General features: G+C 49.9%; 7 protein-coding genes across 7 annotated transcripts; 3 read left to right on the forward strand and 4 right to left on the reverse strand.

The window, feature by feature from the left end:
- Window positions 1–3,542: 3,542 nt before the first annotated feature.
- POX_b02931 (uncharacterized protein) lies at window positions 3,543–3,733 on the reverse strand (the record flags this gene model as incomplete). The annotated part of the gene is made up of 2 exons (XM_050111838.1): window positions 3,543–3,609; window positions 3,663–3,733. 2 exons carry the CDS (start codon window positions 3,731–3,733, stop codon window positions 3,543–3,545), a joined length of 138 nt encoding a protein of 45 aa, XP_049972184.1.
- A 5,301-nt stretch (window positions 3,734–9,034) lies between these two features.
- POX_b02932 (uncharacterized protein) lies at window positions 9,035–10,471 on the reverse strand (the record flags this gene model as incomplete). The annotated part of the gene is made up of 1 exon (XM_050111839.1): window positions 9,035–10,471. The coding sequence occupies one exon, from the start codon at window positions 10,469–10,471 to the stop codon at window positions 9,035–9,037; it is 1,437 nt and encodes a 478-aa protein (XP_049972185.1).
- Window positions 10,472–12,003: 1,532 nt separating this feature from the next.
- POX_b02933 (Meiotically protein) lies at window positions 12,004–13,180 on the forward strand (the record flags this gene model as incomplete). Its single annotated transcript, XM_050111840.1, has 5 exons — window positions 12,004–12,277; window positions 12,341–12,601; window positions 12,657–12,789; window positions 12,870–13,038; window positions 13,106–13,180. The coding sequence occupies 5 exons, from the start codon at window positions 12,004–12,006 to the stop codon at window positions 13,178–13,180; spliced, it is 912 nt and encodes a 303-aa protein (XP_049972186.1).
- A 664-nt stretch (window positions 13,181–13,844) lies between these two features.
- On the forward strand, window positions 13,845–15,979 carry POX_b02934 (Acetamidase; the record flags this gene model as incomplete). The annotated part of the gene is made up of 7 exons (XM_050111841.1): window positions 13,845–14,108; window positions 14,188–14,328; window positions 14,396–14,718; window positions 14,807–14,907; window positions 15,004–15,158; window positions 15,241–15,390; window positions 15,461–15,979. 7 exons carry the CDS (start codon window positions 13,845–13,847, stop codon window positions 15,977–15,979), a joined length of 1,653 nt encoding a protein of 550 aa, XP_049972187.1.
- A 345-nt stretch (window positions 15,980–16,324) lies between these two features.
- POX_b02935 (uncharacterized protein) lies at window positions 16,325–17,047 on the reverse strand (the record flags this gene model as incomplete). The annotated part of the gene is made up of 2 exons (XM_050111842.1): window positions 16,325–16,712; window positions 16,803–17,047. The coding sequence occupies 2 exons, from the start codon at window positions 17,045–17,047 to the stop codon at window positions 16,325–16,327; spliced, it is 633 nt and encodes a 210-aa protein (XP_049972188.1).
- A 556-nt stretch (window positions 17,048–17,603) lies between these two features.
- Window positions 17,604–18,069, forward strand: POX_b02936 (Cytochrome c oxidase assembly factor 6; the record flags this gene model as incomplete). Its single annotated transcript, XM_050111843.1, has 2 exons — window positions 17,604–17,828; window positions 17,947–18,069. 2 exons carry the CDS (start codon window positions 17,604–17,606, stop codon window positions 18,067–18,069), a joined length of 348 nt encoding a protein of 115 aa, XP_049972189.1.
- An 801-nt stretch (window positions 18,070–18,870) lies between these two features.
- POX_b02937 (uncharacterized protein) lies at window positions 18,871–21,821 on the reverse strand (the record flags this gene model as incomplete). Its single annotated transcript, XM_050111844.1, has 5 exons — window positions 18,871–19,433; window positions 19,516–19,736; window positions 19,806–20,307; window positions 20,366–20,545; window positions 20,630–21,821. The coding sequence occupies 5 exons, from the start codon at window positions 21,819–21,821 to the stop codon at window positions 18,871–18,873; spliced, it is 2,658 nt and encodes an 885-aa protein (XP_049972190.1).
- Between the last annotated feature and the right edge of the window lie 2,136 nt (window positions 21,822–23,957).

Below are 23,957 nucleotides of genomic sequence, written 5' to 3' on the forward strand. Positions count from 1 at the left end.
AATGTCCAGGTTGTCTGTAAAGGCCGGGGGGAAGAAGCGCCCGTTTCGACAGTCGCGGAGTGGCTCGGGGACTTTGATAGCTGACCATCGTGATGCAAAAGTATGCATGTCGCCTGGGCCTTTGCTGTGCTGTACCTGAGCACATACACGGTCATCCATTTCCTTCGTATTGAGCGCTTCAAATTAGAAACTTTCCCTGCATCAGCACTGCTCCTCTTGGTTTACCCCTCCTCTCTCATGCGGTCGCTCCAGGCCAGATTACTGTGGAATCACTGATCATGTCTCTTGATTTTTTTCTTTTTCCAAAATATTCAACCCATAATGCGAAACCCAAAAAAAAACGATTTTTCCCATTGGCTCGTTCCACCATGTAAGTAGCAAGTATCCGGGACTGATACAGGGCTGTTGGCAACCTACATACAGTACAATAGGGACCCGTACCACTCGGGGGACGTACCCCTTGAGCGCGATGATCGTGCATATGTACATCGTCGCGTCAAACTTCGCCCCTGTTCCTCTCCGCATTTGAAACTCGACCCTCAAACGCCGTTAATTCTTGATGCCCGTACTGCGTGATCCCTGTCCAGGTGCACTTGAACATCATGCCCCTCCTTTTTTTTTCATGGTCTCTTCACTCTTGTCTTCTCTTCATTTGTTCAATCCTGATTCATGCTGCCTCCTCCGCCAATCTGATCCTCCGTTCCCCGCTCTTGTCTCGTTGCCTTGCCTTGGGAGCCTTGCAATCCTGAAAACGGCCGTCTTAATTGGTGGAGACTGACCAGCAGAGACTAGTCCTGACTCTTCAATGGGGGATCATCAAGTGGAGCAGGCACTTGCAGAAGGGAAAAGAGGCTTGCATGACGACAAGGTAGCCTCTCGACCCACGGTACGCAGGCACATCTCTTCAGATTGTCCGGTCCATATATACATGGACTTTTTCTTTTCCCCTCCCTCCCTCTCTCTCTCTCTTTTTTCACTACAGATCCAGAAAAATAAATTTGATAAAATTATGTTTCTCAGAAATATCTACCGTGGATTCTAAATCTGTACTTTGTGTGTACGCATAGACGCAGTACGTACTACCTCGTTGGAAAATGCGGTGATGCTGCGCCGGGATAGCATCTCCTGATCTCGTTGCCCCGGCAATAGCACCAGTGGCAGGTATCGGGCAACTTGTATGACTCTGATACGAAGCATTGCGGGGAGGGTTCAAAGAAAAAGATTCAAGACAAAAACTTGATCAGATGGACAGTAGTGACTTCACTGCTGGACAAACATATTCTAGATCATCAGTTGGAAAAGCTCTTTGCCAGTGGGTGTTGCGCCAATCTAGGTTTCTTGACGCCACCAGTGACCCGCATGATGTGCTTCACTCCCTCTCTCTCTTTTTTCTGGAGCTATAGCCTCTTGAGGGGAAACACTTTTTGACGTCGATCATCCTTTGAGTCTACATGCCATCAAACATTCATATCCACCGTGAAGAAAAGAGAAAGAAATAAAAAGAGAATAAACGAGAATCAAGGCAAGAAAATGACAATCCAAGTCGATCCTGATCGAGCATGTCATATTTGCCCATGTCAGCAACTGATCTACGAGTTGATCCACCACTCATCCATGAATTTCATGGTGTGCATCCGTTTGCTGTAGGTCATTGATTTTGACCACTCTCCAAGAGTCTCTTTCGCCTTTTTCTTTTCCCCCTACCCCTCGACCCCCTCCCCCTGGACCCCCTCCCCCTGCCGAATCGATCCGGCAGACCTCACGAGGGCAAACAACTCACCACTGGTCCCTGGGGAAATAAGGGGGGGGGGAGGGAAGGGGAGGAAGAGGAAGAAAGTGGCTCAAAGCTCCGAGCCGCCACATCGAATGCTGTACTCAGTGCCGATCTGGTTTGCGGACCATCTTCGTGCCCAGTGACTGAACCGAGCCTGTCCGGTTGTACCCATTTTCCACCAATGTAAGATTGTATTCACGAAAGGGCGATCCATCGTGAACATGTACAGCAGGCTGCTGACTTGCCAATGAGACTCGCTTTTGTTCAAGATTCAACCTATGTTCGTGTACATGGATACAGTCAGCGCCCCTTCTTGATGGTCCAAGGAGAAAGAGGAAAAAGAAGGAGATCCTTTGCCCGCGTACTCCATCTCATGCAATCTTTCCCTCGATGATTGGATCATCGGGGTAGAGTACCCGCATGCATCCGGCTGTCAAGGGACGAACTAGGTAAAGGATTTGAGGATTCGAGGTTCGAGGGTGCTAACTACTGCACACACAGCCCCGCGCTTGCCATGTTTTGAGTCCTTGTCGGGTTTTCCCCCAAAGGAGCTGTTGTTGGAACTTTTTGAAAGTCTTGTTCTGGGTGCTAGTGAAGTGACCGCCCTTCTTCATACCCTCGTTTGATAGACAACGGTATGTCGCTACAGGATATTCACAACTTGACTACCAAATTGGTCAACATTGTCTTCGTCTTGAAATGAGCACGCACAGTACAGACGGCGAGGAGTCCCGATTGTGAATCATGAATCGTGTCTCGACACCTCGCTTCCCAGGTCCGTCTCGATACTTTCTGGCAAAGTTTCGGGTCGAAGCACACGACTCCTCCATAAACGGCACTATCCAGTGTTCGGTGCCTCTTTGGCAGCCCACACGTTCGGCCCCAGAACAAGACCCCCCAAAAACAAGCCCTGCCTCTTCATCCTCCCCTGCCCTGGAACCCCCCCCCCCCCCCCACTACCTGCGGGGTACCTTGGCATCGTGATATAACCTCAATTCGAGTATAAAGAGGCGGGGACAAATCATTCCCCTCAATACATAATTGATAAATTGTTTGAAATTTAAGAAAAAGACAAACCCAAAAAAAGGTGATTAAAGAGGACATGCACCAATGTTTAATCGCGCCAGGTACCTGCAGGGCTTATCAATACTTGAAATCGCTTATCGGCGCCGAATCCCCGTTCGAATCACCGATGCTTGACTGATTCCCTGACCAGTCGTGATGAGTTTGCTCCTCATTCAGTTGATTGTTACTAAAGCACGATCAAACTGTGTAGTAGGTGATTACCACCACCGATGGGTGTTAAAGTAGTATCACCTTCTGAAACTTTTTTTTTCCATTTTCGCTACGGGTGTACACATGAGAGGTCTGGATAGTACAGTAGGTAGTAGTGGATAGTGGATCCTCCATGTCCGGGTGAAGGCCATGACATTTTTTTTTCTGTCTTTCTCTCTTTTTCTCTGACGTCGTTGACTGTCTTGTGGACCATGTACAGTCCACAAATCCACCTGCAATTTGAGTGGTCAGTTTGCTGGCGGCGGACGGTGGTGGGGACCACGAGGTACTCGTCCACCGCTGCGCAGTCTGTGCTTAGTGCAATCTGCATCGAGCGCTGCCTTGACTTTAGGATGCTCCATGTACGGTACATTTCTTCTTACACGGTCAAAGTGAGTGCCGCTAACGCCACCCCATGTTGCACATTGGGCCGGGGGGGGAACAGACTCCGTGAGGAGAGCTTTTCCTTCTGGAGCCACGAGGAAGTAAATCATCAAACCTTCAGACGAGACATGAAGCTCTCCTTGAACATGTCGATCTCATTGACGAGGGGATGGGAGCTTTGAAATATCAGTAGTTATTCGTTTTCCCGACTTGTTTGATTCTCGTAGACCTAGCTTCATATCCACAGCCAGTGGCAATATCTGAAGTTAATGTTCCCACCTTTCCTTTGACCGAGTCCATCTCGTTTCACCTAGTGTGTGCAAATATCATAACGAAACTCCAACCCTCGTCAGAACACCTTGGCAATTACATTTTGTTTGACCGCGCGCGCGCGAGAGAGAGAGAGAGCGATAGGGGAACTCCCGGCCAGAAACCAGGATCATCCCCGCTTCCCGCTCACAGCCCCGACACCGTGTGCAACACCAAGGACATGAGGGGTTGTGTGTGTTGACACTCTCGCTCGCACCTCCTACCCACTCTGCATCGGTTGGTGGAATAGTCGCACAAGAGACAAGTATGTATATATGCGCTGGCCCTCACCAGCTTTAACTCGGTGTAAGGATTCTACGCTAGGTAGGTCACTCTACCGAGTGTTCTTCCTCTGCCAGGTGAGGCTTTCCTTTCTGGGATGCCGCCGCTTTCATGTAGGCACTCTGAGTCAATCTCAGACTCTAGACTCGAGACCCAGGGAGCTGATCAGAGTATTCATGGGACTGCTCAGAGGCGCTCAACGAGTACTGATTAATACTGAGATACCCGACCGATCAGAGACCTTTATTGAGCACCCAGTCCGCCATGCCCATGTCAACTCCAAGCAGCGCCCCACATTATTGTTTGTTTCGGTAATCACTTTTGTGTATCCCTCTTTTGCTGTCATGAAGCCATTTCTGGAGTCATTACATCCTTTCAAGAAAAACAAAATAAGCTCGAATAACCATGTCGCAAAAAGGAAGCTACCGGAGAAAGCCCCCTGTTTGGTCCCTGATATTAAAGAATACCGGTGATCCGTACCTAGATATTAAAGTACAAAATAGAGGTTCTCCCCCCTTCACTCGATACTTTTCACACAATAATCCTTCCCTCGTCACTAAAAGACCCATCTTTTGTCTTCTAAGCTGGTCTTAGAACTTGACGCAGCTGTCCTGAGGCATGGAGAGAGATCTCTCTTTTTTCTACCAAAGATAAGGTCGCCAAAGAGAACCGCCGAAAGCGATTAGAAGGGATTGTCTATGTTTTTGGTGCCTATACGCAAGCAGATTCAGTCTGCAACAAACACAAAAGGATACCGAAGACCAAGAGAAGGTACAACAAAGCTGTCATGGATTGGATGGGGTATATTACCTTGCATCCTTACAACAACGGACAAGAAATAGGTTGCTACCTTTATTTAAGCTTCACGGAAGAGTGGGATAAAGGGCTATACACTAGCTAGCTCCTACATAGCTCCAGATCATACACTTATCAAAAAATTTCTCCGCTAGTTCTCTTATTCGGCGCGAGGGCGGAACGGATAACCAGTTATGAAATCGGCCCGAAATTGCGCAGAAAGATTATTCGGTGGTTTCTATGAGGGTATGTAAGTAAGCATTGTGATAGAAGACCGGACGGAAGTATTCAACGAAAGTCAGAAGAAGTTGATTGTCTATGCTCAGATATAAGCAATCCAATCGCAAAACAGTGGATCAAGAGAAGATCCACGGAAGATGAACAAACGATTGAAAATGTCGAGAATCCCAATCACAGCTTGATGGGGAAAGAAGGATTTTCTCCGGGTAGTCACCTCGATATAGCATGCAGATTATCGTCAGTTCATGCCTGGATTGCCGAAGGCTTTCATGTTGCTGGCCCTTCACGGCAACTATATCTTTCTACTGGTGCAAGAATCGGAGCCATCCATCATACCAGAACACAAGGACAGACTCGAAAGAGGCCTTAAATACCAGGTGAAGTTTATCGGATCGTGAAATCTCTTATCGCGAACTGATTTCTAAACACATCGCCCTCGTATTATTTCCTTCCACAATGACACCTTGCAAGCTTGAATGGAAAGTTCACCTCGCCGTTTATATACGCGGGGGGTTTCTTTTGAGTCGCGCAATATTGAAGAATTGCGGATTCATTTTTGCAGTGCTTTAGATATCCAGTTTGACCTCACCCTCACACATCTTCCGACTTTCCTAAGGATGCACCCAAAATTTGCGGGTTACGACTAGACTCTATCTAAAACACTTGAATTTCTTTCTACTACGGAAGTCCATGCATTTTGCTGTGGCAGTCACTGTAGCTGCCACTGCCGTAATTTATACATCAACGTAATCTAGGATCTACCTTTCTGCGAGGGGTCAGGGTACTGGCGATGCACGCTCCGCGCTCTATGGTCCTAAAACAAAGAAATGAATTGGAGGCACGATGATACTGTAGGTCATGCAGAAGTGACAGAAAGTACTGTATCGAGCTATCGCTGCATGACGAGGCATCATGGGAGGAAGGCAAAGGATGAACGCTCAGCCTCCAGGTCCCAGGACAGGCAGGACGCCTTTCCCATCTCTCCGCCGACCCTCCTTTATCTCCAAACGCACGACTCCCACTACTCTACCCGAGCGTTGCACATGTGAAGTTATGAGATATCACATTTAGAACGGTGTTTTGAAGTGGTCAGGATGGCTTGATGGACAGGCCGGCTGGGAATTACAGTACATTATGAACAGAATAAATGAAATATTGACGCTTCGCTGGCTGTCTCATACGTTGACTATCTCCAAATTGCACGAAAACAATCCTTAACTAATTAAGACCTGCCGCAGTACACGAACGCATCGCATCTCGTGCACTACTCTCTTGATTTCTTCCGCAAACTCAGACCTCCTAATGTTCGGAAGCTGAGCCCGTCTGTGCTTTGCTGTCGTGACTCATGTCGGCCCCCCCTCTGCCGCGTTATTATCGAGCGCGGCTCGGGTGTGAAGATTGGAAATCCTTGACTATACCTTTTGCCGTCGTAGTAACTAGTAAACACGTATAGAAAATATCGACTAAGCTGCCTGATATTCCATGATTCTTCAGGCAGTGGTGTGAGAAGACCTTGCTCGTGTTGGGGGTCGACGTGTAGACTCGAGAAACGAGTCATATTGGAAGAGTGATTTTTTTCGTCGGTGATAAATGTTGGAGACTACTGCTCAAGAACCACAAAGCTTCACACAGATCAATTCTCATAGGTGGTGTTTTTTGTTTTGCCCGCCGCAGCACCATATCTTGAGAATCAATGCTGGACAAGTCATAGTGACATTGCACGTGGGCTAATGTGAGGTCCCTCGTTCCCAACATTACATAGATTCCATGTCGAGTCCGTCGCTAGTCCCTCCCACGAAGCACAGTCTGGAATCTTCCTCATCGAATTAGCAGAAGTCTGTACTAGCTGACCAGTGATATTATACTGGAATTTGCCTGGACACTCGTTTTCTTCATAGCCTACGGGGCACTAGAGTACGCATATATCCTCGCCGTGAATGATGCTAGCTATCAACCTGCAATCACACCCAAGATGCCTCATCAAAGACGGAAACAACTGCGTGGCTAAGGAAATCAGCTTTTAGCTTAGGGATCTAACAATCAACCTCTATACAAAAACTCCAATGGTAGCTGCAAGGTTACTTACTCTGCTCAATACGGCTGGCGGTAATAGCGGTTTAGGTTCTTTAAAATCCTCAGCGGGAATCTGGTTCGGATCAATAATTGAAGCGGTCGTGTCTTCACAAATGAATAATATGAACTCCTTGGAAGTCACGTTGGAAAGAGAACTAACCATGTGGAGACCTTTTGTCAAAACATCGCGATAATAGATTACGAATTCCTGTCTTGGAGCCAACTTGGCTAGATGAAGAAACATTAAACCGCCGTCGGATGCAATTGGTATGAAAGGCTTCCAGTCCAATTTCTGTGATGCACGATCGAAAAGCCCTTGATCGATCGCAGCGCAGCGAAGTTTATCTTGTCTCCAGTTGAATTACCTACTTGCTCTCGTTGAGACCCATCAGTATTGAGAGCGAGAACTTGACGGCTTGATATTTTGAGAAAGTGTATTGTAGGATGGCCTATTCTGTTAATACAAATCACACTGTTCGTCTTATTTGGCTCCGTCATGGCGTGGACTGACTCTCTAGATGGGTAGCATCTGTTTATTGAAAGTAGAGTATTTGTTTTCTGTCGCTAAATCACAATATACGAGCACACATGAGACCCGATAACTGCAGTTGATTCCATTCGGACGACGATCCAGTATCTGACAATGCATTCAGTTCTGTTCCTCGAAGAACTCAACGATGCCACGCCAATCCCCCCGCCTGTCTTCCAATGTTACAACAATTATTAAGCCATCAATACCACAACACATGCCCGTGGATTAAATTGATTGATCCCAAGGTGCGTCAGTCGCACTCCTTGACGGACTACCTTGACCGAAATAAGGTTGCAGCTTAGTGGGGGCTCCTCCAACGAATGAATGTTCAGCAGTCCAGCAATTAGCGTGTATCCACTTTGCATAAAGTTGATTGTTTGATTAACTCAAGCGGTAGAGACAATGGACTCTACACTCATTCAATGACGTCCACCCTGTACAGGTCTGATACATTGTGAATATTTCTTCACCAACGATGCATATTTCACATTATCTATAATTGCCATCGTTGGAGATCAACATTTTTGATTCGAGAGGGCGACGGTTGAAATCGCCCAGACACCTTTTTAACCTACACGAGATGTCCGTGTGCATCTAAAATCGAAATTGTCGGCCGCGCAAATCGAGGTTTTCGACTTCCAAACTCACTTCGATAGTAAATTCCACTCGCAATTCTATAGGTCCAGATCACAATGCCAATGGCGAGACATCTTCTCTGTTGGTAACCAAGGGTGCACATTTCAGTATGCGATCACTTGTGTTCGAGGTTTCCTTAATCAGGGTGTCTAGCTTTCCGGAAGATGATTATTGAATCTTGAATAAATGGAGGTGATCGTTTGTTTGCCTACTTCCTGTCGCATAATCGTATTCTGCTTCTTTTTTTGCTCCTATGAGAAAGCTCACCTGTAGCGCTGTAGAGTAAGCCTTGGCAGGTTCAATGTGAGCGTTGAAGTAATGTCCATCGCAGAAGGGGAACCCACACGTCTGACGATAAACATTATGCCTCACTCGACGTTGTCATGAGTAAGATCAGCGGCTGGGCTGTTTCAAGTTCAGGGCTCCTATCTTGCTACAATAACGGGTGAGGCTTGCTTGTCGCGGAATATTCCGCTGACATGGTTCCCCTTTCGGACAATGAAGTCACTCAAAGTGTACATATGAGCCACATACGTGGAATCGTGAATCGCGTAGGGTTCGAGGCTGCAACATGGAGTCCGCTGACTTTCAGTCTCTCTCATATCTATCACATGGGTATCTCATTTCTAAACGCTGGAAACAATGCGAATGCGAATGCCAAGCGAGGGGACAACACCAACGACGAGCGGTGCAATTGCCGATGAACGGTTGAATTTGTGTTCCCCAGAAAGGCTTCACCGACCTAAGGGGCCGACAATGGAGCTCACCATAACGGCTGCTTCTCGTTCCCAGTTTCCAACACCCGCGTTATCCGCATCCGAGGGGGCCTTGTCAGCAGAGAGACTCGCAGCAGACACCTGTGAGGCACGTAGAACGCACTGCTTGATTTCCGTTCGGAGACGATCACGGTTGGATCGAAGTGTTCTTGCGGAGACACCCCCACGATTCATGATCTCTTGGACGCGTGAGCTGAGAGAGGAGGCGAGCGAGCGCCAGTAATAGGATGGCAAGGAGGATGTATCGAGCGCATTGAGGAGCGGCTGCAGCAAATTGGGCTTAGGACCACCACCAGCAATATTCGAGCCGGTAGAAGTACCGCCAACACCGGATGATTGCAAGAGGGGATGTGTGGGTGCCCGAAGGTTGCGAAGAAAAGACTCGAGTGCAGCGACATCTTGGCACCGCGACGCTACCTCGTTCAACGTCCGGTCCATCGTGGGCAGCTGAGATAGCCCCTTGGCAAGACCATTCACAGACGTCATGATGGCTGTTTGCACATAGCCTTGCAAAGTCGACAAAAGAAGTTCGGGTTTATATTCGAGAGCCGTCGCGCCGTCTTTCGGAGCCGGCGAGAGCAGGTACAACGTCGCGGCGGCAGGGGCCAGTCGCGCTCGCGCATCGCGGACTTGCTTATAACTTGACGGTACAGGAGCACCACTCGAGGGCGCCATTGGGCTTGTAAGGGAAAAGCGATTTATGATCTGCTGGGCCTTTGCCTTGACCACGTTCTCTGAGGGGAGCAGAAGCTCATTGCGCAATGTGCGCATCACCTTAACTCGCTCCAACCCATAGCCTTCATCATCTTCCGTGGTTGCCGAGAACATTTGGCGCAAGCTCAGAATTGTGTAAGCTGCTCTTTCCAACGCTCGAAATCCCTCTCTCGCGGGAGTGCCCCCATCAGCACCTGCTGGAGATGGCTGCCCCGTTCCTTTGCCGGTGACTTCTCCAATCTGATTCTCCAATTGTCGGCCCAGTGTCAAACACCGCGCGACGGCCCGTGCCAGCCGGACGGTCGCCAGTGAATTCTCAGCAGCAATCCGAGCATCGTCAGCTACTTTCCACTTCTGTACGACCTCCTTCTCCAACCGCTCATATCCCTGGGTGACAGAAGCGATTTGGGATCCCGCTTCCTTTAAAATTCGGTCTGCAGCTTCATTTTGATCCCGTGTATGTGATAGGAGAGGTAATGCGGATTTGGTTGTCAAAGAATGGATGTGAGTGTCAATTTCTTGCAGGTCGAAGAGAACCCTTGAGAGGGGAGTGGACAAATCGAGAGGTGTGTCGGTCGCATTATTGGTGCTCAGGACGAGTGTATTTGCAAAGCTCGCCGGGGAGAACTCGGGGTCAAGAAAGGCCTCATAGTCAATATATGACGGTTCCCCTTCCACCATGGTGCAATTGATCGAGAGACCGAGTGGTGAGGACGATAAGGGGTCACAAGTTTGGCGTCGCCTTGGAAATCAGACAGAAAGGATGGTCTGTCCTAAAATGACGATATCAGGGAACAATTCACTGGAAAGGATTGCACAAAAGTTCCCTGTAAATTCTAGAAACTGGTAGCGTCCGGGGAGGACCGCGAAATTGGTGAACAGCTTCAAACAAAACGCCGGAATATCATTGATGAGGAAGGATAGCTGCTGCTCTCGCGGCACTCCACGCTGGATGCACGTGGTGTTGATAACCACAATCACGTGAGAGCTTGATGCGCTCTTATCTGTATGCCGAAGTGGCGGCGAAGATATTCGAGTGTTTAATAGTGCAGTACCATGGAATGGTCCTCATTGCAACCTTTTGTCTATGGAGCTGACAGCAGGTGCTTGAATGATTTTTCAGTTCAAGGGACTTCTTCTGGTCTAATTACACATATCTCTCTCTCTCTAAATTATGGTTGTCGACGCGGTGGAAACGTCTACGGGACGCAAGCACAGCCCTGGCAGAAGTATATTCCGGGTACAAGCATACCAGCCCTCCAACACCTAGTTGCTTTCGTGTTCTATAGCGCAACCTTCCACTCAAAATATGATACAGGTCGAGCCAAAATTCACTGCCCTGGAAAGATGGTACGCTCCATTCACTGCGATAAATTTCTTTATCAAATTTCCTGCCGCCGGGAATATCTTTCCTTGAGTTCAAATGGAACATGCATACAACCAGTCCCTGCTTCTGTCGAGGTCGGACAGAGATTGGAAGACCTAACTCTTCAATGGATATTTGACTAAATTCCTGGACGATGGTGCCTGTCTATCTGGTATCTTCTTGGGTTGACTAACCTTATTAACCTCACATGATTGAGTGGCCCCAGTAAGTGCTACTTCTTACCTATAGGTACCCGGAATTGATCATGCTAATAAATACCAACATATACCTTAGTACCTAGTCCCCGCATCATCACCTACTAGGGCATCTTAAATCAGATTACTGTAACATGATCTCAATGCCCGACAACTAAATACAAGTTATCTCAAGTCCAAAATCTACCATCCTGGGATTATCTACCAGGGCGCAGGCTGACGGGGATTCTAGGCGATGTGTAGATGGTCGCAATGCCTGGAATAATCCCGACCACACTTGGTCACACCTGTTCGGTCTCTATCAGTGTGTGTGCTGGTGCCTGCGGAGGCCGGTCGCTCATCGTTGGTAACCGGCTTCTCCTTCCTAAAACATCAAGTGGAGAAGTGGGTATCGGGATGGAGAAGTGGGGCTGAGAGATGCTCATGTAGATAAGCGTGAAATAATTCAAGTCGCAAACCCAAGCTTCATAGTCAAACACCCAAGCTCACCGTGTTCAATGGGACATTGAGATATCTATGAAGAGATTGGCAACAAATTCAAGAGTTGAAGAATCATTTTGGCAAACTCTTTTGAGAGACATCTTTGAAAATATTACAAGCATTATCCACCTGCCTCATTCACGCCAGCCATCATGTCCACATCCACGGAGACAATCAGTACTCAACAGACGCAGCGATCGTTCCTCGTCGCTGGCGAGGAGCAGCTTGTGCCTGCGGTCAATGATGCTCAGTTTCAATCGGTGGCCCGAGGAGATCGGAACGGGAAACTGAAACTCCGTGGGATTCCTAGCTTCTCGGACCCGTTGAAGCAGCGTCAATGGATGAAGGAACATATGGCCGCTGCATTTCGATATTTCGGCAAAATGGGGTATGCTGAAGGAGTCTCTGGCCACATTTCCATGCGAGGTATATGAGCTCACTGGAGTACAATACATGGCGCCTCCAGAGTAACACTGACACCGCACGCAGATCCCATCTTGAAGGACCACTTCTGGATGAATCCGTTTGCGAAGCACTTCTCCATGATCAAGGCCTCGGATCTGGTCTTACTGGATAGCGAGGGATATGTGGCCGAAGGTGGAGCGCAGCTCCCCATCAACGAGGCTGGTTTCATGATTCACTCGGAAATTCACAAGGCACGCCCAGACGTCGTAGCGGCCGCCCACACTCACGGCGTGTATGGGAAGACATGGAGTGCATTTGGCAAGCCGATTGAGATGTTGACTCAGGGTTCGAATACTCATGTTGTGCTTTTTATCGGACGCTATTGACCCAAGACTCGCAGATGCTTGCAATTTCTACGGCCGACTGAGCGTATATGATGACCACGGGGGCGTTGCACTATCTCAGGAAGAAGGGAGACAGATTGCGCAGGCGCTGGGCAAGGACAGCATTGCGTGCATCTTGCAGAATCACGGGTAAAGTTGACTGAAATCTTTCAAAAGCACCCACCCAAGTAAATGCAACGCGCGCAGAGACTAACGGATTATATCCCTAGCCTCCTGACGGTCGGCCGAACAGTCGATGAAGCGGCTATTCTTTACTCCATGCTGGACAACGCTTGTCATTCCCAGCTCATGGCCGAGGCAGCAGCGGCAAACGGAATCCCGAAGCGGATGATTAGTGATGAAATCGCCAAATACACCGCTGAATTTGCTCAGAACCCCGTAGGTCTTTCGTTGCCAGCCCATCAGTGACCATGTCGAATCTGGAGACTAATTTCACCTCTCCTAGCACAATCTTTACACCGAATTCCAGCCGGAATTTGAGTTGATAGTAGAGGAGAGCAATGGACGAGTACTTCAGTAATAGAAGATATCCCTCGGGGTCAATGGCGGAGTGGGCATTCGGAATTCCCCGCACAGTGCAATGCACGTGCTCTTATTGAGTGGAAATGTGGGATTTTGACGTGACTCCAGCCTTATCTACTAGAGATATGGTACTATGATTGAATCGAACAAGACAGATGGATTCCGGTTTTCTTCTCAATACACCAAACGGAACATCGCTGAATTAAAAGACAATGTATTGAACAGGTACCGGCGAAAGAGTAATTCGACACCAGATGATTTAGGTGACCAGTTCATGGAAATGCGGAGTTAAACCTGTTGGGGCGAGAGGGGAACAAACGCCCTTCTCCAACGACTCCAACTCCACCGAGCATTCAGATATGGAGACAGAGAGATAAGATAGTCCGTCTCCACCAAAAGAAACGGCGGCCAAAGCCAGTTTAGGTAGGAGACCTATACGATTCGAGGGAGCAATGGAGACTCAATCAAGTACCAGGGCGTGTCTGTGGGTGTACAAGCGGGGTTCAAAGTAACGTCCAATCGCTCAGCTATATTTAATCGCTTTTCTACGCCCGCACGTAGAGAAGACCCCTTTGTCTTTCGAATAAATTGTCGCCCATTTCACGTCATTTGTCATCGCGTCCATCCCTGTATCTTCATTGCAGCGTCCTCAAGCAATCATCATGGCATCCTCTTGGGAAGAACTGGCTGCTGACAAGCGGAAACGCATCAACGACTCTATCCCTCACGAATGGCGACTCCAAGCATCACCCTCGGATGATTCGGTTTTTGATTTCCCAGCAAAGTCGGGCCTTCTATCCGATCAAGAGCTGAAGATCACAGAATCGACTGCTTCCGATCTGGTCCAGCAGCTAGCCGAGGGCAAACTCACAGCCGTGGCGGTCACAACTGCGTTTTGCAAGAGAGCGGCTCTGGCGCATCAGCTGGTAAGATATCCGTGGGGGGTGCGGCGATAGGGGGGCTCAAAAGACCGGCTTTTATAGATGTCCTGATGTTTGAGTATAGCTGAATTGCTGTCTGGAATTCTTCCCCGAGATGGCTATCGCTCAGGCGAAGGAGCTGGATGCGTACTATGAGAAATATAAGAAGCCGGTTGGTCCTCTTCATGGACTGCCCCTCTCTCTCAAAGATCAACTGCGTGTGAAGGTAGGTTGATTACTTCTCGTTTCTACTATGTGAACGTGTCCACTCACCGCGCAATCTTTGGAGATAGGGCCTCGAGACTTGCATGGGCTATGTCTCTTGGCTTGGCAAATATGACGAGAACGAGTCCGTCCTCGTGACCCTGCTTCGGAGAGCCGGAGCTATCTTTTATACCAAGACCAGCGTTCCACAGACCTTGATGGTTTGTGAGACGGTGAACAACGTGATTGGCAGGACGCTCAATCCTCGCAACAAGAATTGGTCCTGTGGCGGAAGTTCGGGAGGAGAGGGTGCAATGGTTGGAATCCGCGGTGGTGTGATTGGCGTTGGCACGGATATTGGTATGAATACTCGACTCCAGTTGACTATCGCGGAGAAGGCAGACTATATATGGTGAGAAAGAGAGACAGAGCTGACTTATTTTGGCGCAAGGGGGTTCCATTCGTGTCCCATCGGCCTTTAACTTTTTATATGGCATCAGGCCGAGCCACGGGCGCATGCCCTATGCCAAAATGGCGAACAGTATGGAAGGACAGGAGACGGTACATAGTGTGGTTGGACCTATGGCTCATTCAGCGGCAGGTAAGAGTGCCCTACTCAAGGTTCCAGACTGAATCTTCCATATCCTTTCCCCCATTAAGATTGGACGTTGATTTAAACATCTCCTCACGAACCCAGATCTAAGATTGTTCCTCACAAGTGTGTTGGGAATGGAACCCTGGAAATATGATTCCAAGGTCGTGCCTATGCCTTGGAGATCCGCGGAAGAGGACATTATCAAGCTGAAAATCAAAGAGGGATTGACTCTGGGATACTATTCTTGTGACGGCGTGGTGAGTGAAGAAAGGCTTCGATTGAAGTCATATGGGTGCGCTGGGTTGAGGGCCACAGGTCTCATCGTCTATTTCTTATTAGGTTTTGCCTCACCCCCCTATATTAAGAGGTATCGAGACCGTCGTCTCCACCTTGAAAGATCACGGACACCAGGTCATTCCCTGGACACCATATAAACATGACTTTGGCCACAATCTCATCGGAAATATCTACGCATCTGATGGAAATACCGTGAGTCAAACCAAGAAAGGCGAAATTCCCAAACCCCCACCCCGCAAAGTACTCACCCCATTCAACACAGGACGTCTTCAAAGATATCAATGCATCCGGGGAACCCGCAATCCCCAATATCAAAGATCTACTGAACCCAGATATCAAAAAAATCGACATGAATCAATTATGGGACACCCACCTCCACAAATGGAACTACCAAATGGAATACCTCGACAAATGGCGAGAGCTCGAAGAGCAGCAGGGCCGAGAACTCGATGCCATTATCGCCCCGATCACAGCCACCGCCGCAATTCGTCACAATCAATTCCGCTACTACGGCTACGCCTCGGTAATCAATTTGCTCGACTTCACGAGCGTGGTTGTTCCGGTCACGTTTGCCGACAAGAGTTTGGACTCTGCCAAGGAGAATTACCAGGCGCAAGCTCTCAACTCGTTGGATGCCACGGTACAGGCTGAGTATGACCCCGAGGCGTATCACGGTGCCCCCGTGGCTGTCCAGGTTATTGGACGGAGATTGAGTGAAGAACGGACGCTTGCGATTGCGGAGGAGATTGGAAAACTGCTGGGGAATGCAGTCACTCCCTAGGCCTCTCTCCTCTTAATGAGGGATTATTTGCCGACGTCCGCGGTTGCCGATGATTGACTTGTGCAGTTACATTGATAGTTTGTTAGTGAAGGTTTCAACAGGCTAGCTTCATTCAGTTCATGATCAAAATTCGACGCTGTCTATACAGATGCAAGCGCAACAGGGTATACAATCGAAATAAAAGGGGAAAGAAAAAATCGTCCAAGTCGTGCATGAGATTTGACATGAGAAACAAAAGACCAGAGCAATGCCGCCGCGCCAAAAAAGGGTGGTATTAAATTGTTAGAAGAGAGAAAAAAAAGAAAAAAAAAATACTCCCCCCCCCCTTTCATATCGGGGACCCCCTCAGAATGTTCGCTCATCGGGCTTCATGCCCTGCATCTCGTACTCATCAAATCCGCTTTGAAGACTGCGTTCGCGGCCTCGACCACGGCCAAACCCGGCTTCCAGGTGACCATCACTCGAGGATGGCTCGGATGTCGTGGCCTGATTGCCACCCCCCAGGCTGGCAAACCCTCCGAAGCTGATGGGCTGAAGTTCGCGGTGTTGACACGCCCACATCCCCAGGAAAGTCATGATCCCTGCACTGGCGAATTGGAGCCCCCACCACAGTAGGTTGGACGGGATCGAGCGAGTGTACACGACCGTAGCAATCAGGTGAAGGAAATGGATTGTGCAAGCGAAGTCCGGAACCAGTTTCGATCGGGAGACAAACAGCAGGAGAAAAATGACACTGTCGCAAAAAAGAATTGGTGAGTATTCCATCAATAGCTTCCTTTGAAGAGGAGTGATCCTGTTCAAGTGATTCAATCACCCAACGCACCTGATAATGCCATTCAATATCCAAACCAGTCCCAGCATCCACCCAATGGTGGTATCGCCTCGAAGATAGTCCCACCCAAATACAAGGTTCAGCGAGAAGGGCGTGCCGTATATAATCGTTGTGAACAGAATGAGGACGAATGCGCAGACATAGTAGGTAGCCTGGAGCAAGAGAATCTTGCGTATGATTTTCAATGGCGGAAGATCAGATCGCGACCCCGCGGGGGGACGCCTGCGCGCTGGCATCAACCGAGAGACCGGGGCGTGTCTGCCCAGTGATGTCTCGAGGTGGATTCAAAAACACAAACAAAAAAAATCAGACGATGGCTGCGTCCGAGGAAGCAAGAACCGAATTCAAGAGCACTTCGGGGCCGGCAGGCGCATGCGATGGTACTGCTTGCAGGGTGTGGATCGGCAGATGTGAGGTTGGCCGATCGTTGTCAACTGACCGAGAGACACGAGGAGAATATAAAGCGGTGACCCTGAATTATACCGAATGGGTCGGGAATGGCGCTGGAGGGAATAGTTGTCAAGATCTGGCGTCGGAGTGTTGGGAGTGTCGCTCGTCACTGATCAACAGTCTTGGCAAAGGCTGCAGCCGGCGCGGGAACAGTGACCGAGCTTGGCTCCGATCGTCTTAATGCCGCCGTCACCACCTCCAAAGTTCACCATTCACTACACCCATCCAAGACCAGTATTCCCTTTGACAGCACTTCCAGGAAGGAAAAGAAGAAAGGACGCATCGTCTCTCCGGTCATCTGTACCATCTTCCCCCTCCACATCAATCTTCACTTTCTGCAATATGGGCTGGCTTCCATGGTCCTCTGGCGACTCCAACAAAGCCTCGGATGGCGGCCGCATTGCCCCGGATCGCACGAGTCGCGCAAGATGCTGGGAAGGCCGGGATGCCTTTTTCGCCTGTCTCGATCGCAACGAAATCATCGACTCAATCAAAGACGAGAAAGAAGCGCGCCGGAAGTGCGCAAAGGAGGTTGCGGAATTTGAAGCGGCCTGTTCGGCGACTTGGGTACGTGGGCCTGTCCGATCTCTGTATTGAGCAAACATCCTCTTTGCTTTCTTGCATTCAGACACGAGAGAGGTTTGCAATGGGGAAGGAGGCAAGCTAATGAAATGGGTTATAATAGGTCAAATACTTCAAGGAAAAGCGAGTGATGGAGTACAACCGGGACAAGACGATCGAGCGGATCAAGAAGGAAGATGCTGAGAAGGTGAAGGAGCTCAAGTCTCAAGGGTGGAAGTCATCTTGACAAAACTAGGTCAGCCGTTTCATGGGTGTTGACTGTGAAAAGATCCTTATATAATGTAACATATGTACAATATCCACTCCTGCTGGGATTTTAAATGGTCAAAGAACGATAAATGCTTCGAGAGACCTTGGTCCTATGGGCTTGGAAAAAAAATCGCCTAGCAAAAGATTACCTCATGCACGGGCAAATCCAGTTGCGGGTTGAGATTGAGACACTGCATTGGGAGACGAGGGTGGAAGAAGCAGCCCGAGCCTAAATGTAGCCTGGGCTGACAGTTGCGAGCCAATTCCCGTCAGAGCATGCAAAGGGAAAGATCAATACAGTAACCTCATGAGCTGCCTCTGGTGTAACCGACCGATCAAAGGCAAATACATTACATTTCGTCACTATGCAACGGTCATTGCGAGTCGGGCCAAGTTGGCCGCCAAGCACTGACTAAATCAACTGAGCTTAAATCCAGCTCTCAGTTCCGGAAATCATCATAGGCTAGATTTGGAATAGCCGTCGCCCGAAGGCGAAAAATTGTAATCCATTAAAGTAGCGCCAACACTGGCATGTTCACGAGAAAGTGGGGGAGCCAATCATTCAGCCTTCGATATTAAATATCAAGGGGGAGAGAGGCGTAAAAGCAAATTCAAAAGGCAAAAGACTCAAAAGGGGCCCGGTCTTCAAAAAAAAAAATCAAAATCAAATGCAATAGAAACGCCAAGCTCCCCGTAGCGGTCAACGGCAATGATCTGGTAAATGGAGACGCCAAAAGATGGATGTTGTATGGGTAGAATACAAGAAAAAGTCATGAAATCATTGCTTCCACTTTGTGAAATGGTTCATCAGATTTTGCACATTGGAACCAAGTGGAGGCTGCGATTGTGCCTGTGGAACTCCGAGACCTTTTGCTAGAAGTGACAGCAGATTTGGATCAGTAACCATTGGAACGTTTGGTTGCTGAAGAGCGTATGGGGGGTGGGGAATGTGTTGGGGAGGAAGATTTTGGGGTGGATGGAGTGAAGTCATGGGCGGTGCGCGGTTCGCACTGCCCAGAAGACTCGCCAAATCAGCCGGCGATGGGGGGTTGGGGGATGCGAAGGGTGATTGAGTAGCGGAGACGGGGTTGGACTGCGGGCCGGGTCGTTGCTGAAGAGCCGAAAGGAGAGACTGGAGGGCAGGCCCGTCGAGCGTGCTGATGAGATTTGCCATGTGAGGATTCGGCAATGCCGACATGGGAGGTTGAGGCAACCCTAACGGCATCGGAGCAGCACCAAAAGCCGGATGAGGCGCGAACGGCGCGCTCGGGCCACGCTGCATCGCCTGTGCTTGGTGGTACATGACCTCGGCAGCGATACTGGGATCAAGTTCTGGATAATCTAGAATGAGCCACATTAGCACAAGCGGTTCGTCGATGGCGCGAAGGACAACCCGGGCTCGATGAAGAGAGGAACAGCATACCCGTAAAGCGGACGTGCTCGGGCCCCGCACTTCGATCGAATATCTGAAGCGGTATTTTGCGGGAAAATTGATTCGAGCGAGAAAGCCTGACCACGGCGAGAACGCCTTCAACGAATTGGCGTTGAACAGCCGCACCCAGAGGAATTCGAGGTCCAAGGACGAGGACGTCGACCCGCAAGCCCCGGTTACGAAACGCATTTTCTACTTGGAGGACGAAGTTTCTTTGCACAAGATCAGTCAGAAAACAAGAAGCCATGATCACCGGCGCGGGTACGCGAATGAAACCATACCGATCAATCTCTTCGAGCACAAGCACCTGCACCTCCGGCACATCTCGAGGCGTACGGCGAGGAACAGGCAGCTCTGCTTCTCCTTCATAGTTATTCCGAGGCCTGGGGCTTGAGCTTCGGTAGCGACGATCTCGAGCATAAGGAGACCGGGGAGAGCGCGGAGATCGCGACCGTCTCCGCTCGCGGCGTTCGAATCGCTCAGGCGTTCGATCTCGTGATCGGTAGCCCTCGCGCGCTCGAGCCGGGCGAGGTGAGGGCGACCGGGGAGGACGATAGTCATCGCGTCGTCGATGGGAAGTCTCGTCACGAAAGTCACTGAATGGGGGCCGGGCTGTGTCGTGCGGCCGTTCGTACCGATCGACTAATGCACGTCCGGAATTCCGAGTCGGTGCCGCACGAACGTAGTCAGGCGACCGCGAGCGATGAGGTGGGGGTGCGCGAGACGTCTCTGCCGTAGGGGCAGCTCTTGCCGTGGACCTTTGCGGTTTGGAAATTTCAAGATCTGGGGAAAGATTAGCTACATGAATCTTCAGATTCCCCATGACCGGAGCAGAACTCACGAATCTTTCTGCCTCTTATGGTAGCCCCTTGCTCGTGCTGCAGAGCTGCACGACAGGCCGTAGCTTCGACATATTGAATGAAGCCATAGGCTTGTTTGATAGATATCTGGGCGAGTTTGCCATATTTGTGAAAGAGGTGGAACATGTCTCGCTTTGTGACTCGCTCGGTGGGAAGATTGCCTGCAAACACAATGGGGAAAAAGACGTACTGTTAGCCCAGTTGAAGAGCCCAGTTCCTGGGCGAGTGTCAAGGCAGAAACTTACCGACGAATAACCTGGACCCATTGGGAAACCGGTCCCATAGTCCCTCGGTCACATAGATTCGTTCCTGGTGTAGAAACTCATCATACTTCTTTTGCACTTCAGGGCCCCAGGGCTGATCATCCTCCGCCTTGCTGCCTCGGGCGATTTGTCGGTCAACGCGTGCTCTTTTGGGCGAGGGCCCTGCGTCCTGGCCGACTTTAGGCTCGTCGGCTGAAATGAAATTCTGTTGCTGAAACTTGGCTGTCGGGGGTGGAGAGAGGCCTACAACACCAGATTCGGTTCCTGGTGCAGTCAGCCGCGACGATTCGGCATTGGGCTGATGGGACTCATTGCTGACTGGGGTCGCATAGGCGTTGGAAGCGGGGTTCAAATTGGAGAATGGCGGGGGAGGCGCCGTTTCACCGGCCTGAGTGTATCCTGAATGGATCTGGGCAGCAGGAGGATCCGACCCAGACGCAGCATTCAACGTGGAAGGAATACTGGAACGAGCAGACTCATGAGCTGGGGGCATTTGTTCCGACATGCGCTCGGTCGGAGCAGGAAAGGTGATGGGCTGGTTTGCGGAGGCAGAGGATTGGGAGAGGTTGTCGAGCAGGATCTGAAGATTCACTTCACTAGAAGCTGGGCCTATGTTGCCATGCTCCTCTTCTATCTGCTGGGGGTGGTCGGAAGATGGCGCCCTTGGGTCCATGTCAATCATTTTTCTAGTCGAGCTGTACGCCTGAGCATGCATATCAACCGGGCTTGCATTGGGATAATGCGATCCCAGGAAGGCATGGCTGGAATCCGTATGCGACGGATTGCTGAGATTTTGGCTCATATTGGCAGTGGGTTGCGTGAACTCTGCTGTCTCATACGGGTAGAGCTGTCCTGCCGAGGGAGCCTGGTCCTTCACTGGAGGTTTTTCCACCCGCTGCACACCCTGCGAGCTATTTGTGTCCTCGCGCGGTCCCGGGATCTGATCTGGGCCATCCCGCACGATGCTTGACCATCCGTTCTGTTCCAACTCTTGACTGTAGCAATGTGGGCCTTCTGAGCGTTGATAAGTCGCCGTGTCGTTAAAGACCGGGTCCATCTGGTTCTCCAGGATGGGAATATTAGAAGGTTCCGGAATATGCATCGGGCGCGGGCTTTCCGGAGTCAGGGTCTTTCCCCGAAAGTGAATGGCTTCATCAGGAGGACTGGGCGTCATGTAGAGCGAGGCGTGGGGGTCGACGGTTCATTTACAAGCAGGGCTGGAGAGAATGGGCGCAGAGGGGGAATCTGTCTGCGGGACGGGCGAATAGGTGATGAGGAGTCGTGGAAGAAGCACACAGGAGGAAACGCCGTGGAGGATCGGAGATCAAAGGATCGTAAATCACGGGCCGAGAGGGTCAGTTGGTGAATAATTTTGCCAACGCAAGCTCAAGTGGGGCGATCAAGGGAAAAAAAGGAATATTTTTGGACTAGTTCACTACAGTTATGGGACCCGGAAGATGGTATCGGATGTCAGGGTGACGAGACGCGAAGGATGCTGGAGAATCCAAAGGGACCACACCAAATCTTCACATGGGATGTTGAAAAGAAGCTTCGTGTATACGCGCGAGGGAGAGTGCTGATGCTGTCAACGCGAGTGAGAGTGGGCGAAGAGGAAGGGAAGTCGAGAGGGTGATCAATGCAACAGGAGATAAGACTGAAGGAGAGCGGCGGAGGATGAAATCAGTGTGGATCCAGATTTCCAGACAGCCCAGCCCGTGAGGGGCCACCGCTTCTACATGTGTACGCGAGCAGGACGCACCTGTACGTATAGAACCAGATCCAGACTGTGGACTTTCACCATGAACAGATTGTAAACTAGAAACCCAGTACCCCAGAGGAAAGAGGTCATTCATCCGCAATATAGGATGCTATAAAGTAATCGACTATAGCAGCTGTTGGTGGGAGCCAGCAGAGGTGATCTGCCTATCGCAGGCTAGGCAGAGAGTCGCCCGCTTCCAATTGCCACCGAGTCACTTTACTATTTCACAAGCATGGACACATGGAAATTAGGTGATCACATTAGTGTTGGCGAAGCTTGACACAATGATGGGTTGGAGTGTGTTGATAGAACATGTCATCATTCCAGGCCTCATGCCCGAACAGTGTGAACACTTTGGATCCTGCCGACTCTAAGCTAAATGGAAACCATTCAAAAGAGTCGCCTCACGCCAGGCAAGATCAATATGGGGTTAACTCGAGCGTTGAGATATATGTCCAACGCCGATGCATGTAGGTGCATGTAGACATGATCTGTCTATATTTACATTTATACACACCTACTTGATGTATGAATACTGTCATGGTGATGGGTGATGTCTTTTGAGACAGGACTGCTGAGAGGTTGATCTACTCCTGTCCAGGAGATGGCTGTTATTAGCATGTAGCCATCGCACTCAAACCGCAGCCCTGTGCGCTACATGTAGGTTACATGAGGCACATAACAGTACTCAGGTATGCGATTGAGCATGCCAATGAAGATTCAAGCTCGTCTTCTTACAGCAGTCCGAAGAATCTTATGGAATCGGCTTCAAGTGTTAGCCTATTTACCCAGTCGATTTGTCTGTCATCATATCCTCCGTCCTGATATCGCAAATCTGACGTCCGGTTGCGTGGTTTCAGATTACTGGACTCCCCCATGCCCAATGTTATGACCCCTTTCCAACCTCGCGCAGATCCGTAAGGGTTCAGTGCCAACTTTCGAGTGTCCGAGTCACTTCTTCCACGAAGTCTACGGTCGCGTTGTTGCCCATTCCGCCAATGACAGGCGTGCCCAGTGGAGGGACCCGGTTGATGCCAACCGCTATGCTCTCGTTCCCCCCCCACCTGGAACCGCGAGCTCGGGTTTCACAAGCTCATGACATACATTTTTTGCAATCCGAAACCCGTCTGTCCATCTGAGTCCTTGATTCATGCGCACGCTTTCTCCAGGGCGGCCCACCTGTCAGACCATCATGGGAACTGTCTGCTCCAACATACCGTCAGAGCACCTGCTGTTCCCTGTATGGAAGTTCAGCCCGTGTTTGTCAATTGACCACCCACGAGGCTGGATTGAAAGTACGGTATTCTCGAGAGAAAACAAAAAAGGGTCTCATCCTATACACCTCGCTAAGGCTGCGGGCTAACGGGATCAAAGCATTGGGCAATAGCACCACCACGTGACGAATATCTACCAAGGGTACATTTGAGCGCCAAAGAGGGGTGATCACAGTGGAACGTGCGCGTCTCTGCGTGGTAGTTGATCCTTCGTGTATACTTGTGTATTATACCTTTGGTACAAACCTTTCGGTTTGATGCGACACTACCTGGCCGA

This window comes from Penicillium oxalicum, chromosome II, assembly GCF_001723175.1.
Source record: "Penicillium oxalicum strain HP7-1 chromosome II, whole genome shotgun sequence".
Lineage (NCBI taxonomy): Eukaryota > Fungi > Ascomycota > Eurotiomycetes > Eurotiales > Aspergillaceae > Penicillium > Penicillium oxalicum.